Below are 19,189 nucleotides of genomic sequence, written 5' to 3' on the forward strand. Positions count from 1 at the left end.
AAGTCAAGGTATCCAGCCTGACTAGATGGACCCCAGAACTGACAGAAGCCCACAGTTTCTTATTCGTAATCTCAATATCCCATAAGCTCTATAAACAATAATTTTGTTGTAGACACTTGTCAGTAATACCTGACCTGAATTCATTTGACAGCAGAAACTGACCGGAACTCACATTTTTATAGGCCTTGCAAATAATCACATACTTGGCTACGTAAGTATTAATGTATTGCATTGTGCAGTTTTGTTTTGTATCATCTTTCTAAAATCTAAACAATTCTGAAACATATCTGGTTCAAAAGGTTTTAGCTAAGAAATTTTGGACATATATTAAGAAATAAATTCATAGACTGTGTTGAACATGTTGTCTACTGGAGTTTTGCAATGTAGCAGCCCAGAAAACTACAATAAATGTTTATTAAACTGTTATTGTCATTTATTCTTACTGTGCTTTTACTAGCATGCTGGGTTCTGCAGAGGGCTACAAAAGATAAATAAGCCATAACACCTAATCTCATAGACTTTTAATTTTTATCAGGGAAATAATGCAACCCCATAAGTAAATATAACATGGGTAATATAAACTGAATGTGATTTGGATTTTGAGGGAAAGAAAGATCATATTTAATTAAAAAGGCCAAAAAAATGTTTTCATGGGAAAGTAACATGTTAAACGGACTGCTGACAATGAGGCGATGATTTTAATAGCAAGAGTTGTAATGATGGCTGTTATAAACAAAAGTATGGAATGAGCTGAAGTACAATTTAGCGAAAGCATGGAGTGTGGTCAGGGATCTGAGAATCCCTTGTAATTGTATATGAAATTTTTGTGTGTTTTTTTTTCTGGGGTGATCACTCTCATAAGATTTTCAAAGGGGTCAGTAACACCTTCTTCCAATAAAAAGCTACCCTTGCTATAAAGGAATAGTGAGAATTATTATTAAACAGGATGTTGAAAAAAATGTGAAATGACACAATGTGGTGTTTAGCAATTAACTGAGAAAAGAGTGAGAAGCCCCTAAAGATTTTTGAGCACTTTGATGACATATTTAATATGTACTTTAGGAAAATTAATATATCAGTAGTGTAGAGGGGAGATTAAGGCAGGGAAACTAGGAGGTCATGAGACCAGTATGGGGACAGTGCACTAAGGAATTGAGCCCAGGTGGTAGCCAAGAGAAATGGGTTCAGTGGGTAGATCAAACCAAGTTGTGTAGGGTAATGAAAGTGCCACAAACAAATTTGGGGGTGGGGGTGGCGAATGTAGATAGTGTATTTTCTACTTCTTTGACCTAAAAAAGTAGGAAGCACATGGTTATTTTACCATTATTTTATCAACGTGATTGATGTTGAAAGTAGTATTTAGAGAAGATTATTCCCAGAGCACCATGCAACATGGATTTGAACAATTACATGAGTCAGAGAAAACACCTATAGAGCTGACCCATGGCTTATGACATGTAGTTTAATTTTAAGTTATATATATTATAGTCTACCTAATGTACTCACCAGGATATTAAAAAAATATAATCTTTTATGCACAATAAAACTTCTGGGAGAAGTTCTGGTCTGTTAGTCCACTTGTTCATTTGTTCATTTATTTATTCATAAAACAAAACCAAAAACATATATTCAGTGAATTCTTTATCCAAGGATTTATGTTAAATATTAGGACTCAGAAATGAAGAAGTCAGGTGAATAAGTCAAAAGAATAACTTATGGAGAAAGAAATGTAAGCACAATATTAAAATACAGTCTATTAATATTCATAGAAGGAATGAACTACATATTGGAAGCATAGACTAGGGAACAGTCAACTCTGGTGTTTATTTACTGGAGGGTGGAGGGGAAAGTATGAATCTCGTATAAGCATTGATTAAAAATATTAAATTTTTAAAACCTTTATAATTTCAGTCTGTGGCAGTATTTGTGTTGTTAACAGTGGAGACCACAATGGCTGATCTTTTGATAAGCAGAGCATTTCAGTGAATGTTTCTTTATTCAATGTCAGTCCAGAGCCCACTTTGGGTGTGGGAGGGTGTAAGTATGAAGAACTGAACCTCTCTGTGTACAACTATTGTAACATAAAACAAAGGGTTGTCACCTGAGGCAGAGTAGGACATAAACAGTCTAACAACAAAGTAAGGGGCAAAGGCTGCAGGGGAAATAAATGCCTGTGAGAAATTCCCTAATGCAGGGACTGATTGGTAAATCTCTAGGAATGGTGACGTCTGACAGCAACTTTGGAATTATTTTACTGCCTTATGTTTTCATTACCTCCAGCTACTTCCAAACCTTAAGTGAATTTTCTTTTTTTCTTTTTTTTTTTTTTGAAAAATGGGCCCTGGGCTAGGATTCTTTTCTTTTTTTTTTAAGCATTTTTTATTGATTTTTTTACAGAGAGGAAGAGAGAGGGATAGAGAGTTAGAAACATCAGTGAGAGAGAAACATCGACCAGCTGCTTCCTGCACACCTCCTATTGGGGATGTGCCAGCAACCAAGGTACATGCCCTTGACTGGAATCGAACCCGGGATCTTTCAGTCTGCATGCCAGCGCTCTATCCACTGAGCCAAACTGGTTAGGGCCTTAAGTAAATTTTCACTTCACATGAGCAGCTTGTATTATTGTTGCTTTGGGGAAATGAAGAAGGTGGTGTTTACATTTATTTTTATTCAAAAGTAAGATATCATTCAAAAGTAATCAATGATATCTGTCCTAGAACAGTTTCCCAATGCATCAGGGCATATATTGCTTATGGAGTGCAAGGCCTCCTAATGGCAGTGGCCAGGTTCCATAGCACAGAGGCACTGATGATTGTAAAGGCCTCCCTTATATATGGCCAAGTACTGCAGATTATCTGGACCCGAAAAGAACCTCAGGTTGAAGATAATATCAATTAAATTAAGCATAGTAAACAAGAAAAATAGAAGAGCGGAAATATCTCCTGTCTCTAGTAATAGTTACTCATTAGCCAGATGTAGAGCTCTAAACAAGGTAATCAGATCATCAGGAAATGGAAAAAATTAGAAATTATCAAGGTCATTTTGAAATATGGATTTATATTCATTATCATAAAAGATGAGCCTTGCTCTAAGAATATGTTTTGCTAAAGATATTGGCTAATAATTATATGAAACCATTATTGTAAACACTTTTAAAAACTTGGTACTTAGAACCTGAAGGCAAACCTCTAGAATTTTTTCAGCAGTGTGTAAGGTCATGTGGTACTCAATTTAGTCATTCACAAATTTCACTAAGGAAAAGTTGTTTTGAAGCCTCCTTTGAGGGTTCCTAAGTAAAAATCCATGTACAAAGGTTGTCTCTTACTCATTACATTGCACCTTATTTATTATCTGGTGTCTCTTTGTCCTATTTATTTGTAATAAAAGCTGATTTACATCAAGGAGGGTTGAAAATTGCTAGCTGAATTTCGGGGGAAAAGGTGGAATTGAAAAACAATTATGGTGACTAAGTAATCTGTGCTTCAGACAGGCCCCTCATTCATTGTCCATGGCTTCTGGATGACTATCTCCCATCTTCTCCTCCTTCTCAGCCTTCCTGTGCTTGCCCACCCCCTACTTCCAGCTGATCATTTTCCTTCCTAATTTTCTGAGAAAACTTCATGAAACAGCTACCACCACATGTTCTCATGTGGCAGATGACACATCCTTGACTTTTCCTCCTGTTTCTAGAGATCCGTGCTCCTCTTCAAGGCCAGTCTTCTCCCCACATGCACTGAGTCCAGTCTCCTCCTCTCGACTTAAGGGCAGATTGCTATACTCAAAAGAAAAAATAAATTGCATACATATGAGGGGGGAATGTTTACACATGTGTAGAAAGTCATAATCTTCAGAGTAGCACAGTGATTTAAATAACGTTATTGATATAATTTTGTAATATTTTCATGTTTCATACAGATGTCTTACATGCCTCCTTACTCAATAGTATGTAAAATTTTCTTAAAGTCAAATAGTGGTGTGGGTTTTTTAATTTTTGTATGCAGTCCCTTATCTTCCTTAAATGCCTACTCGTTAGCTAAATATATAATTGGAAGTATAGGTGTAACTAGTTAGATGCTGCATACAATTTGGTGTTTTACAACTTAAAAGATATGTAAATAATTAGGAGAGAGTTCAGAAGAGATCACCAGAGCATTGTTTTGTCTATAAAGACAGCAGTAGGACTAGCTTTAGGAAGGATAGATGAGAAACTGCTCCACAGTCAAAAAGAAATTAAATTCAACAGAGATGAAAGGAAGAAAGAAGAGGAAATAATTTTGAATAGTAACTTGGAGGAGGACTTAAAAGAAGAATTAAATATTGGAATGTGACATGGTAGGATTCTACAAACTACTTGGTTCCTCTTTTGGAATATATCCAGAATCTGACCTCTTATCACCACCTTCACTGACCACTTTGATTCAAACCACAATTATTCTCCTTTGGATTTACTGCAACAGCCTCTTAAGGGGTCTCATTTCCACCTTTGCCCTATTAGAGTCTATACTCAACCTAGAAGCCAAAGTGATGAGTGTTACAGTATATGCCAGATCATCTCACTTCTCTGCTCAAAACTCTGCAATGGCACTGTTTCTTTTAGAGAAAAATCGAAGTGTTCACAGTGGTCTTCAAGGCCCTTTCAGGACCTGAGCCCTGTTACTCTCTGAACTTCCTTTCCACTACTATTCTCCCTGGCTACATCAGGTCTAACCTTACTAGTTTTCTCAGACAATCCAGGCCACCTCTCAGGGTCTTGAAAATCGGCTCTTTCCTCTTTCATTCCATTTTCTCATTCCATTTCTGACACTCCACACCCACTCAGCTCATTCTAAGTTCCAGCTTTGGTGAATGTCTGGAAACATACCAAACTGCCAGTCTCTCATTTAACTAGATATTGTACAGTTGTTTGATTTAACAGCTCTGTCAGTAATATGTAGATGTGATTTTAGGGAAAATTATACTTAAATTTGATTTTCTAAAAGAAACAAAAGAAAACTGTGGGGTAATAATCTACTTTGAGGTATGAAAACAAAAGATGACAGTGTCTGAGAAACAAGAATGAGTGTCATAGGAAACAGCTAAATGAGATGAAAATGTAGATGGGTCAGATGAGAAAATACTAAAACAAGATCCAAAAAATGCAGTAGCAGAATTAAAATCTATATGGGAAACCATAAAGAGTAGAACATAAAATCAGTTATGTAGAGTTCAGATTTGAGTTACCACACAATGAAAGAAAATGAGCAAATTGATGACAATTTCAAGCTATGATTTATTGTTTTTACAATATTCAGTGTGCTGAATATTTTATCTAATTTAGACTCATTTATTTATACTATAGTGTTTATCTTTATTCCCATTTTATAGGTGGATAAACTAAGACTTAGGTAATTTTCTCAAGGTTGAGTTAGTGATGGAACTAGAATTTGAGTGAAACTGGTCCAAACCTTTGTTATTCTATCTTTAGAATACTTTGGCTTCTAGAAAACATGCAAAAAATTTGAATAAATAGTAAGATGAGTATCTATATTTAACTGTGAAAATTGTAGACATCAAATTTCACCTCTCAAGATTTCAAAATTTATCTCCTAAAGTCAAGAACATTCCGTAATATAATCACAATATATCATCATACCCCCAAATTCAACATTGATACAATAATTTTATCTATTATTATAGCCAGAATTCAAATTTACCCAATTGTTCCCAAAATATATTGTATAGGTTATTTTTTCATGCTGGAGCCAATCAAGAACTATGTATTTCATTTGGTCTTTAGTCTTCTTTAACCTAACAAGACCTCTCACCATTTTTTGTCTTTTGATACTGACATTTTTATGAGGAGTGTAGGCCAGTTGTTACGTAGAAATTCTCCACAATCTGGATGTCTGACTTTAAACATTTTGATAAGAATCTTACACAGGCTAATAGTTCTAAAACATCTGGTCTCATGTACCCTTTTATGCTTAAAACTTATTAGGATCCTAATGAGTTGTTATTTGGATTATATAGATCAAGATTTATCATATGAGAAATTAAAACATAATTTTTGAAATCTTTTATTAACTCACTTAAAACAAGCAAACTTATTAGATGTTAATTTTTCAAACCAAAAAATGTAATGACAAGAGTGAGATGTTTTACATTTTTATAGGTCATTTAATATCTGCCTTAATAGAATGCAGCTGTGTCTCATACCTTCGTCTACATTCATCTTTTGCAATATTTTGTTTTGGTTGAAGCATATGAAGAAAATGTGTCACACAGATGTCTATTTGGAAAATGGAGGAGTACTTTAATTGTCTTTTCAGATTTGACAAGTGGAGGTCATTTCATTAAGGATTGCAAAAGGATGATTTTCTACTATTATTCCTTCTAATTTTATTGGCTATAAATCTTTTTTTTAATAGTTCTTTCTCTCTTCCAAAAGTAATTTGGTAATCTTAAAATGTAATTTTTGCTGGAAGGCGTCTTAGATGTTTAATTACCTCCCTTTATTTGTCAGTTTTTAAAGCAATGAGTTTGTGCCTTAGCTGCCTCCAGTAGTTTCTAGTGGATTTCATTTTGTTTCTTTCCTTTTTTTTTTTTTTTTACATATTATATGTACTCATGGCTTTTTATATACTCAATGTGTTTTAATCACTTAAACTAAATTATTTTTAATGTTCAAATGGTCTTATCTTTGGTCAGTGTGTCTCAGACAATTTTATTAGCTCTCAATAACACCAAATTATATCACAACAAAGTAACCCAAGGTCAGCTTCTCCATTTCCATTTCCAGCCATGTCCCCAAGAAGCCCTGTGTTATGCAAAGTGCTGAGGTCCCAGAAAACCTCAGGATTAGGATTTAGGTGCCATCTGGTGGTGGCCGACCAGTGAAGTTTAATGCCGCACTGGCTGCTATCAGTGAAGTTGTCCGGCTAAGTCTCATATGGCCTGCGGATGGGCAACATTAGGGGCTGCTGGCTAGTGCTATTGTTTTGCTGCCAGCCAGACTTGCCCAAGACAAGGTTTTATAGAGTACAGAAAACAGTAAAACAGGGCCAGCAGGGGGGTGGGAGGCAGACCACCCATGAGCAAGCTGTGTAAGATCAAAACACTGGCCATTTTACAATCCAGGTTCACCTCTAGAAGCAGTTCCTCTTTGGCCTTTCTTAGGCCCAGTTGCTGCCGACATCTCACAGTCCGCTTACAGGTGGCCTTCACTATATTTCCACAAGGTCAAGGGGGAGTTGGGCATGGGAAGGGGCTCAAGTTCCCAGTTACCATACGCCCTGGCTCCTTTTAGATGAAAATATTAGACACGACAATCTGGATGCAGCATTTATTGCTGCTATGGTATTCCTTACTTCTGGGCATTTTCAGTAGGCAGTATCAGCAATTATAATGGCATTTCAAGAAGATAAAAGGGATTATTTAAAAAAAACCACAGTGTTGGGACATATTTGACAAACAATAAATACTTGTTGAATGAATGGGATTTTGTGAAACTATACATTCCCTTAACAAATATTAAAAAATGGATATTATGTACCCTGTACAGATAGGTTGGAAGGAAACATGAAAATGAAAATAATGGCATGCTAATGAGATTGTAGATAATTTTCTGTTTTGAATTTCCTTAATTGGTTACAAAATGTTTCTAATACAGTTTATTAAATAAAAAAAAATGTAACCAGATAATTGTTACATTCTTTTTTGTATATACTGAATTTGAGCTACCTGCAGAGAGATGGTCAGAGCTCAGGATGAGACTTCAGAGCCATGAGAAGATGATGAAACTACCCACATAGTCTATCGAGTGGAATACAACAAATAAAGGAGAGGCAAAGGAAGAGGGATTGGCAAAGGGAACTTAGGAGGGACTGTTGGAAAGACAGATGAAGAGTCATAAGAGTCCTGTCCTCCCCTCCCCACCCCCCAAAAAGGAAGGGGGCAGGTGAGGAGAGAAACTGCCAGTGGCAAGTTATATGGAATGTCAAGAAAAAAATCCACAGTATTTAGGAATTAAGAAATCTTTGGTGATGTTAAGCCATATTATAAGAACAGTTGAAGAGTGGCCACTTTATACACCAAATAACAGTACGCTGAGGAGTAAAGAAGGTTGGGTAATTAGAAAGTCAAATGAAGATGACTTTTTCAACAACTTAGATGACAAAGAGGGATAGAGTCAGGGAGAATTTAGAATGAGACAGAACTTCTTTCTCTGTCTCTCTCTGTCTCTCTCTCGATGCTGGAATTTTTGGAATGAAAAATTTGAGGACATCACTGGACAGGGGAGGCTAAATATTTTAGAGGAGAAAGGGGGAAATTGATGGGGAAGATTTGAAAGCAGGCAGGAAGGAATGGTTTCAAGTACATAAACTAAGAGCCCTGGTAAAGATGCACTCTTTCTCCGAGGCATTGAAGGAGGTACTGTTATAAATAAGTTAAGAAGCAGAAATGAGACAAGTCTGCAACATTCCAGCTGTTGAGATTTCAGGCTCTTTTTCTGGGTATTTGTGACCTAGGAGCAGAGAATACGACAGCGCGCTTTCAAACTAATTACACCCATGAGCACTGTTTGTTTAAGTTCTTTATATAAGATGGAAAATCTTGTTTCCTATTTTCTGTTCTCTCCTCTGGTGAGAAACCAGTTTAAATGAATGATTTATAGATAGATAGATAGATAGATAGATAGATAGATAGATAGATAGATGATAGATAGATGATAGATGAAAAAAGGAAGAAAAGAAAGAAGAAAGAAAGAAAGAAAGAAAGAAAGAAAGAAAGAAAGAAGGAAGGAAGGAAGGAAGGAAGGAAGGAAGGAAGGAAGGAAGGAAGGAAGGAAGGAAAGAAAGAGGAGGAAAGAAAGAGGAGGAAAGAAAGAAGGAAAGGGAGGGAGGGAGGGAAGGAGGGAGGGAAAAAAGAGAGAGGGAGGGAGGGAAGAAGGGAAGGAAGGAAGGATGGAAGGAAGGAAGGAAGGAAGGAAGGAAGGAAGGAAGGAAGGAAGGAAGGAAGGGAGGGAGGGAGGGAGGGAGGGGGGGGGGAGGGAGGGAGGGAAGAATGAATTCTTGGTACTTGACCCAATCCATCTTATAAAGCAAGCCAACTGCCAGTTCACCCTGGAAGGGATGAGCCTGTATCACCTAAGGGATTATTCTTACATTTGGTAAGTGAGGCCATTAAGTCCTTTACTGCTTTGGTTTATTCAGCTCTTAAAGGTCTGCAGGGGAGGGCAGTTGGGGGGAACCAGGCCAGCAGGGGAGGGCAGTTAGGGGTGACCGAGCTGGCAGGGGAGGGCAGTTGGGGGGACCAGGCCTGCAGGGGAGGGCAGCTAGGGGGAACCAGGCCTGCATGGGAGGGAAGTTGGGGAGGACCAGGCCTGCAGGAGAGGGCAGTTGGGGTGACCTGGTCAGCAGGGGAGGGCAGTTGGGGGTGACTGAGCTCACAGTGGAGGGCAGTTGGGGGGACCGGGCCTGCAGGGGAGGGCAGTTGGGGGCAACTGGTGAGGGCAGTTGGGGGGAACCAGGCCTGCAGAGGATGGCAGTTGGGGGTGACCAGGCCTGCAGGAGAGGGCAGTTAGGGGTGACCAAGCTGGCAGAGGAGTGCAGTTAGGGGAAATCAGACCAGCAGGGAGCAGTTAGGCATTGATCAGGCTAGCAGTGGAGTGGTTAGGGGGTGATCAGGCTGGCAGGCAGAAGCGGTTAGGGAAAATCAGGCAGGCAGGCAGGCTCAAACAGGTGGCTCAAACCACCTGTGTTAGCACGTGCCACTTGGCTCTTTATAACAAGCCCCATGGGCTTTTCAGTGAGGAGATGTACCATCCTTCTGTTGCCCAAAACTGCTTCCGTCTGTCAGTTCCCTTAAAAATTTGTAATTCTGGAGTTGTCAACCTCTTAATCTCTCAGCACAGCTCAGGATTCCTAATAAAGAGAATAAAATAGTATGTGTATAGTATGTGAACATAATTTCATGGAAGAAAAGATCACTTGTTCTTTGCCCAAAACGCCCATATCGAGAACCATTTTGTTACTGGCTTTCTCATAGACATGGCCTTGTTGCATTTTGCCATTTGAGAATATTCTGTCCCTTTCTAGATTAAACACACATTTAAGGTACCTCTGTGTTCCTTTACTACAAACTTCAGCCAGAAGAGTGAATCTGATTTTAATGTCAACTAGTATAAAATACTATAGGAAGATCCCTTAATATTAAAAATTATTTTTCACATTTAAGAAGTCTAAGTAAACTGATGATGTTAAAATACTCATGTCTATTTTATAGGAATTTGTTGGAAAATAAGGAGTGCCAAAGAAGTAAATTTTCCAGTTAGTTAATATTTAAATGTCTAAGCTAACAAGTTTTTTTTTCCATTTTTGTTCAGTCTAAATTAGATTGTTCCATGCCTCATTAAAGAGAACACATATTTTTGATTCATAAAATCATCATTGTTGGATATGAAATTCATATTGTGGACCTTTTGGAGGTTAAAATAGTTTCCCTGACATAAAATAATCCCAGGGTCACATATCCATATTTCTTCTGTAATTTTTCTGTCCTCTCCTTCATTGAGTACTTCTCATTGTTTTAAATTGTTCTCCCTTTATCATTATTTCTATTCATCTTGTTTTCTAAATTTTGGCCAAAATAAACCAGGTGACCAAGTCATTACAATTAGTGACATTCTTTACACGCTATTCAGAATCATTAGACCCTTTAAAAGTGAACTAGCTCCAGGATTTTTCAATAGAATTAAACATAGGTTTATACAAGGTTAGTCTAAGGACTTGTTTAATTTTTTGGTTTGAATCTTTTTCCTTGAATGTTTAGATTTTAGAAAAAAAAAAAAGAGGTGGGGGGGAGTTCACTAGAGTTTGACTGTTTTATATAACTAATGCTTATCAGCAACTTGAAATGCCAGGAAGGTGTAAGGGCATTCTGATGATGGCACCATTAAGAAGATACACAAATCTTGAACAAAAGATTTTTAAAGAGCCATGAAATGTATTTCTAAGCTGTGTTCACCTCAGTGAGGCTCCTGAAGGCACAGGTAAAGTCCTGAGCAGGCATGGAGCATTACCCATGTTCAGTTATGCTAAGCAAGAGGCTGGCTGAGACAGCCATGCACTTTGCTGATGTGTACTTATCTTCTTTTTCAGTTGTCATTGCAGAAAGTTTCCATTGCTCTTTAGACATTGTAAATAAGTTTTACCTTTTTCTATTTTAGGACAGCATAATTACTTATGTGCTGGAAGAAATGACTGCATCGTTGATAAAATCCGCAGGAAAAACTGCCCAGCATGTCGCCTTAGGAAGTGCTGTCAGGCTGGCATGGTCCTTGGAGGTAATGTTGATGTTTTCATCAACAGTATACTGATATTTACCCTATACAACTGTGGGTCAGAAAATTCGAATTTTCTCATTCATCTTTGTTCTTTCTTTGCTTTTTCTATCTTGATTATTGCTGTCTGAATGAAGCAACCAATACTATCCCATTAACTGTAGAGATTCCCAGCATATTAAGGTCTGTTATGAGAAGTAATAAACCTCCATTTGTCTATATTGCTTACAAATATATGTTATGGCCTGGCCGTTGTAGCTCAGAGGTTGAGCATCAAGCCAGGAACCAAGAGGCCACTAGTTCGATTCCCGGGCAGGGCATGTGCCCAGGTTATGGGCTTGATCCCCTGTGGGGGGCATGCGGGAAGCAGAGGATCGAAGATGTTCCTCTCTCATTATGGATGATTCTATGTCTCTATCCCTTTCCCTTCCACTCTCTAGAAAAAAAATCAATAATATATATTTTATATATATATATATATATATATATATATATATATACATACATACACACACACACACACACACACACACACACATACAAATATATATGTGTGTGTGTGTATATATATATATATATATATATATATATATATATATATATATATGTATGTATGTTATGGGTGTTCACCAACCTTTCATTAAGTGACATGAGTTGGAGTCTTGGCACTGCATTTATTGCCTGCATGACCTTGAGTAAGTGACCAACCTGTTCTGGGCATCAGCCTCCTTGTCTGTAAAATGAGAGCACTAAAGACCCTTCCAGACCAAAAGCTGATTCTGTGAATTCAAAATATTAATCTCCATCCCTCTCACTCTCCATCAACCCCTCCCTACTCTCTTTATATAACTGTATGTTGAGCCCTTATACTTACTAGGTACTGTTTTAAGTTCTGGAGTATAGCACCAAACCAAATGGACCAATCCCTGCCCTTGTGGTGCCTACATTCGGGGTAGAGGGGCAGCGGGGAGAAGGAGCAATAAATATGTATGTCAAAGGATAATAGATGCTGTGGAAAATGGTAAGCAGGATGAGTTAATAGAGAATATCAGGGAGGGGAGTCACTCCTGAAAACTTTTTTTTATTAATATAGTATGTATTTCACTTAGCTGTTTCCTAAGCAATGTTTCTGAAATGCCAAGTTTGATGTGGTAGTTATAAATTTTCTAAAACACAGTTTAAATATAACTATTTAAATATATATTCAGTATACCACCTAAACACAGCTAAGGTACTATGAATGGTTTGTGTTACCTTCTGGAAAAGAGTGTATTAGTGCTATTATTTTTTTTTTAGTGTTAAGTACCTGCTTAATTCTGTCCCTGCTGCCCTTGAATGTGGTACAGCCTTATCCATAATAAAATAATTATCAAACAGAAGGGTGACTTAAGAGAAGTACCACACATTACTAGCAAACAGAAAAAGGAAAAAATTAATTTCATCTGAGGGAGTAGACAAAAACTTCAGAGAGGAGATTCTCAAAGAATGAATAGAAAGTTTATAAGGAAAAGGAGAAAGGAATTTAGAATGAAAATCCTGTGTCTCTAAAAAAATGCATTCCAGTGATGATTTTTCAATTATTTAATGGGAACACCAAGATATAAAGCTTGAAAACTATCTTGGGCTGATAACCAAAAGGAGATGAAGAGAGCTGGGATCTGGAGTTTGAACTCTATTCTGTAGGTGCAGTGGAACCTGTGATCTTTCTCAGAAACCATTTGCTGACTATCCATGGAGTAAAGCCCAGATTTCTAACTCAGGACATGGGGCCTTTCATCACCTAGTGGTTGCTCTCTTTTTCTAAGCCTTTCTTCCACCAATCCTTTGGGAACTCTACAGAACTTTCACCTGTCCTTGCATGCGCGTTACTTATGCCTGCACCATTCTCCCTTCACTCCTTATCAACTCTTACTTATCCTCCACTGTGTTTAAGGCACATGAGTCCATTGTCAATATAGGTCTCTTATGCTTGAGAAGGGGAGGCTCTCTGGCTTTCCCCATGCTGACTGAGGTTCATTTGGGGCTCTGCTCTCTTCGTAGTCTTCTCTCTGAATGGCTGAGGTAACTGACAGCCAGAAGGAGATGAAGAGAACAGTATCATTCAAACAGTTGAGGTTCCTCAGGCTGCCTAGGCCCCTGTGGCTTCCAAAGCCAGCGGGAGACAGGAGAGCCACAGGAGGTGGGCAGGTGCCACCCACCCTGCATCTCGTTTCCTCCTGCTCCATCCCCTCCACCAGGGTCCCTGCTGGCAGTGTATTCAGGAGGGAGCTCAGCCAAATCAGCGCCGTGGCTTTCTGTGCATTCTTGAATATAGAGTCCATCAGTCGTCATTTCCAGGACACAGAAAGAGTATTTGGAGAAGGAAAAGGGGACGTGGTCTGAAATCATGCTTTCCACTTTGGGAAGGGTGCTATCTCTTGAGGTAGCTTCCATTCTGTGATTGCATTTGTTCTAATCATCCTACTATTATAATGGAAAAGTGATTAAAAATGAGCAAAGTAACATGATGAAACACAACCGTGGATAAACTGGGGTTCGTGTAGAAGAGAGACTCAGTTCCAGTCAGAAACAAGACAAACCGTAAGAAATAAAGTTATAAGAAGAAGAGAGCTTCAGAGAAAACTCAGAACTGGGATGAAAGGGAAGGATTTCATTAGGGGTGTGGACTAAAGTAACATCAGAGCAGTGTCGCCAGCAAGACCTCGTTAAGTGCAAAGCTGTATTAATTGACTCCAGTTTTCTTCTTCCTCGGAAGGGCAGAACGGGTTCCATTGTAGGGCTGAGTTTAACTCAGAGCTAAACAGCCCCATCCTCAGAGATCAGAATGGGAAATAGTCAGAAATACTGGTATGAGCAGTTAGTTATCTCTGTCCAGTCATACTGTCCTTAGTTTTGTTGTTTTCCCATCACTTTCCCAAGGTCCCGTGTTGCCATCCTGAAGCCCAGTTCTCCTGAAATCTTATGACTATTTCCCCCCCTGCATAATTTACTTCAGTCAATGAACCACCTTTTATGGGATTGACCATAAAATTAGTCATCCCAACCAGGACACTGCCGAGGATGAGATGGAACACTATCAATAATTAAAATTGGGATAACAGATGCAAACCCAAACTTTCCCAGGCTAATTGGACCATAGGGCAAGCCCCCATTTTTCCCATTAAAAGATACAAATATGTTCTGGCCAAAATGAATACCTAATTTCTGGGGATGTAGATGAACTAGTCAAATGTTTACTTATACAGTATTTAACATATTAATATGTTAGTTTCATTAGACACAAATATAAAGATCTATTGATTTAGAAGTATTTCGTTTCTACTCTCACATTTCATTCAGACTAATTTTACAAACTATTGGCAGCAGGGTCCTTGCTTCAGTAGAGCCGCTAATTATTCTTTAGAGCTCATAATTTTGTCTAAGATGTTTGATATGTAGCACTTTTTGAATTAATATAAATCTCAATAAGCCAAAAATAGCCATTCACATAATATAAAAGTTTTAATATTTGCCCTATAATAGGTACTATTTTTGATTCCCCATAATATAACAATTTGCTGCATTATTAATTAGAAAATATATTAAGCCCACTACAAATATTTTTAAAATAAATACTGATGTCTCTGTCGCTCAATTTTTAACATCAGATTATGTTTTATATTTTTAAAATTGTCATTATATTTTATAAAGAATAAGATATTACAAATATTTTGAAGCTTCTGATATGTTCTTTTCTGAACCCACTAGATTCATTTCTTCCTCACAGATCACTTTACTAAATTATTGTTTGATATCTTCATACTTGTAACTCATGTGTATGAATCTTTAGGTAATACAGTATTATTTTTAACTAGAGGCCCAATGCATGAAATTTGTGCAAGGGGCTCGGCCCTCGCAGCCCCGGCTTCGTCTGCACTGTGGTTCTGCTGTTCAGTCTAATTAGCATATTAGCTCTTTATTATATAGGATAGTTATATAAATGGCATTGTTTTATACATTTTCAATTTACTTTTCTCACTCGTGTTTTTGAGATTTGTTTATATATATACATATAACTAGAGTTTCATTTTTAACTTCTCTGTGATAAATTTCATGAACATTCCACAGTGCTTTTCTTTCTTAATGGCTATTTCTAATTTTTCATAATTATAAAATGTGCTGCAAATCTTTGAGCATGTGCTTGAGAAGTTTTCTAGGCTGTATATCTAAAAAGGGAATTTCTGGTCTATTAAGATATTATGTATTTTCAACCTCACTAAATGTTTCCTAACCACCAAGTCACTCTCCAAAGTGTTTGTTTCCTCCAGTACAGTTGTCGGCAAACTGCAGCTCGCGAGCCACATGCAGCTTTTTGGCCCCTTGAGTGTGGCTCTTCCACAAAATACCACGGCCTGGGCGAGTCTATTTTGAAGAAGTGGCATTAGAAGAAGTTTAAGTTTAAAAAATTTGGCTCTCAAAAGAAATTTCAATCGCTGTACTGTTGATATTTGGCTCTGTTGACTAATGAGTTTGCCGACCACTGCGTCCAGTGTATGAGATTTTTTGTTACCAAGCATCCTCACCTGTGCTTTGTATTTTCAGACTTTTAACTTTTTCTAATTTAATGGTCATAAATTTGGTATCTAATTATAGTTTAATTTGTACGCCCTTGATGAGTGAGTGGTGAGGACAAATATTGCTTCATTTATTTACTGGCCATTTATATTTCCTCTTCCATTAATTGTTTTTTTTTTGTATTCATTAGCTATTTTCAGCTGTGTTGTCCTTTTTCTTGTGATTCATACAACTTACTATATACTCCATACTGATTCTTTGTCAGTTACAGGTAGTCTATGTCTTGACTTTTTACTTTGCTTATGATGTCTTTTTCTAATTTTTATATAATCACACATGTCAATAGTATCCCTTTATACCTTTTTCTACCCTGAAGTCATACAGATAATCTACAAAAAAATCATCTAAAGGCTTAAGTTTTTCACATCAATGTCCTTAACCTGTCTACAAGTGTTGTTTTTGATGTAGAGAGGCAGGAATATAACTTTATTTTATTTTCCATATGAATAACTAGTTGCCACAATACACTTATTGACACAATGGTTTTAAAATTTTGATAGTGCACTCCTATGTAAGTAAAATGTTCAGTCTCTATCCCCAACGTAAGTCTTTTTACAAGTAAATGAGACATAGTCACTACTATCAAATTACATTACATGTTGCGATGCTTAATTTTTTTACTTTCTCACTAAAAATATGAATAGTAACTGTAATATTTTTCTAACAATATATTAATTACAAATTCCACTGGAATTTGTAGTGTCACCTCTGTTATATGTCAAATTTCCATATTGTTTGCTTCCCTTCATGGTTTCTCTATTTTCTATAACATTTTGGAGTACAGAGTATGGGTTGTGTAATGAAGTTGTTGTTTTCTTCTCCTCCATTGTATACCCCTACAACACTACTACACTATCTAAAATAATAAAATAAATTTATACATCTTGAAAGCTGGTTCAATAATTCTCCCTAAGTTATAGTTCTTCAAAATCATCTTTTCTTGACTCTCTGAATTATTCTTTTAAAGTAATGCTTAAATCCAGAGACAGAGAAGCATCAATCAGACTGTCAAACCTCAGAGGGAAGGTAGGGGAGGGTGGGGGTAAGGGGGAGAGATCAACCAAAGGACTTGTATGCATGCATATAACCCTAACCAATGAACACAGGCACCAGGGGGGGTGAGGGCATGAGGGGGGAGTGTGGGGGGAGAACAATGGGGGGATAAGGACACATATGTAATACCTTAATCAATAAAGAAAAAAAAATAAAGTAATGCTTAAAAGGATTATTCACAATAATCTAACACGTAAAAACACGAGTTCTTACCCTAGGATTAGATATATAACAAATTTCTTTGCCTCTTTTTTTTTTCCCCCATCAGATAATCTGTACAAACTTCACAAACTACCACTGATTGAAGTTATTTCAGGTTAACTTGTCTTCTCCAAACAACATATTGTCATTGAAAATAATTTAGGGCATTCAAAATATAGATGGCTCATAAGGACTAGTATATAATGCAGTATCTTTTGAGGGATAATTCTGGGATAAAAAAAATAAAAGCCCTTATTCTATTTCAGGCTAATATGAAAGAGAAATGGATTCAATTCTAGTGTTATCTTGTGGTCAGCATCACAAACTGAGAAATATAAATTTGGTGCATTTATTTCACAAGTAGATTTTCACAGAGGTTTATTACAAAGAAGGTGGCAAAACACTCTGATATCCCACGGTCCTGCTATTGTCCTGCCTGGGAGAGTCAGTGGCAAAAGACTAGTCTGGAGGATCCAGTTCTGATAAACCAGGAAGAAGGTAGTCAGTTCATAGGATTAGATTCTAATTGCTAGTCCTGTACTAAATTTCTGGAGTAGGGTGTGTGGGGGTACATTTGTGGTCTACTGAGAATGAAAGCCTTTCTGGAAATGATAATCAGGGTTTCTCATGGTTGGACTCTTCCATAATTAGAAGAGTTTCTCTGAAATAATAATTGCTTCCTACTGAAAATGGAGCCCACGTCCTATTCCCTTCCCCCATCCCTCCCTTTTCCTCCCTTCCTGTTTATCACTCCTTCTTGAGATTTCTCATTTCTGATATAGAAATCATTTGAATAGCAAAAGATGAAAGAGGGGAAAACACTAAAAATCATTTTAAAGATTTAATAAAAAACTATGGTAGAATATCAGAGGTCAAAATATCAATGTTTTTTGATGTCATAACATAGATTTTGCAGTTTGCTCTTCATGGGCTTCAACATAATTCTTATTATAAGAATTATGTTTGAGTTATTTGGTCTCTTAGTTGCATATGATTCTTGTTTTTAATAATCACTTCCCTTACCTTCACCAGGTCACAGTGAACTTTTGCATTTTGTTTATGGCTGTATAATACTTGAGCAGGAAAGATGGTTACACCCTGAAAGATGGCAATATATCTTCTAATTTAGATGCTCCGCTTCTAACTTCTTTCCTTTAAAAACATTCTTTGTGTAATGACTCACATTTTTTTTTAATGAATACAGGTCTATGTTTTGCATTTGTGGTAGAAATGCCAAACTATTATAAAGGTAACTAGCTCTTTCAAAAATAAGTAGCTTTCTATATAAAGGAATGATTAAGTGCATAGTTATGTTTGCTGACATTTTTTTTAAGCTGGAGACTATTTTTATAGGGTTGTTTATTTTATTTTGGTAGAGAGCGTTATCCTCCAATTGTAAAAGGTTATGTTAGAAATCCAGCTTCCCTCCATCCTCCTCCTACATCTAGATTCACCCCCAATTCTCTTAGCAAAGAGAATAACTTTTTGGGCTACAGAGTATGGTTATATAGTAAAGTTTTGTGTATTTTTTCTCCTCTTATACTTGAAGCCAATAAAGCCTCAATTCCTTTTCTGAAGGATTCAAAAACTCTTGAATTTGGGACACTCAACAGTACCTTTTTGGGGGAGTACAAGCTTAGTCTCTGCCTTTAATTATTATAAAAACTGAAACTATCTGCTCTCTCTTTAATGCAGGAATTGCTGTGAGTGTTGCCTGCCACCTACCTCTTTAGACTCCTCACAGTCCTCCTCTCATGAGCATCTCCTTTTCTACCCAATCCCTTTAAATCAGCACCCGCGCCCCCCCTCCCCCGAGACAATACTCCTCACACTGCCCCCCAGTTCACTGCATTGAAGCCTCCAGCCAGACAAATAATGTCTTCTGGTCACTGTCTGTCCACCCTAAATGCCCTCCCACACAACTGGAATAGGGATATTTTTTAAAATATTCATTCTTTGTTTCTTAGAGCTACTACTCTGCGTTTGTCAGAGCATGGTCCC

At 37.3% G+C, this 19,189-nt stretch overlaps 1 protein-coding gene across 1 annotated transcript in view; it reads left to right on the plus strand.

The window, feature by feature from the left end:
* Positions 1-19,189, plus strand: part of PGR (progesterone receptor) — a gene marked incomplete at its 5' end in the record, with an annotated part of 83,363 nt that overhangs the window by 19,285 nt on the left and 44,889 nt on the right. Inside the window, one exon of the mRNA XM_080642331.1 lies at positions 11,207-11,323. Within this exon, the coding sequence (XP_080498457.1) occupies positions 11,207-11,323 (117 nt within the window). The remainder of the gene's footprint in view (positions 1-11,206; positions 11,324-19,189) is intronic.

The sequence above is a fragment of the Plecotus auritus genome (genome assembly GCF_963455305.1).
Source record: "Plecotus auritus genome assembly, chromosome: 9".
Lineage (NCBI taxonomy): Eukaryota > Metazoa > Chordata > Mammalia > Chiroptera > Vespertilionidae > Plecotus > Plecotus auritus.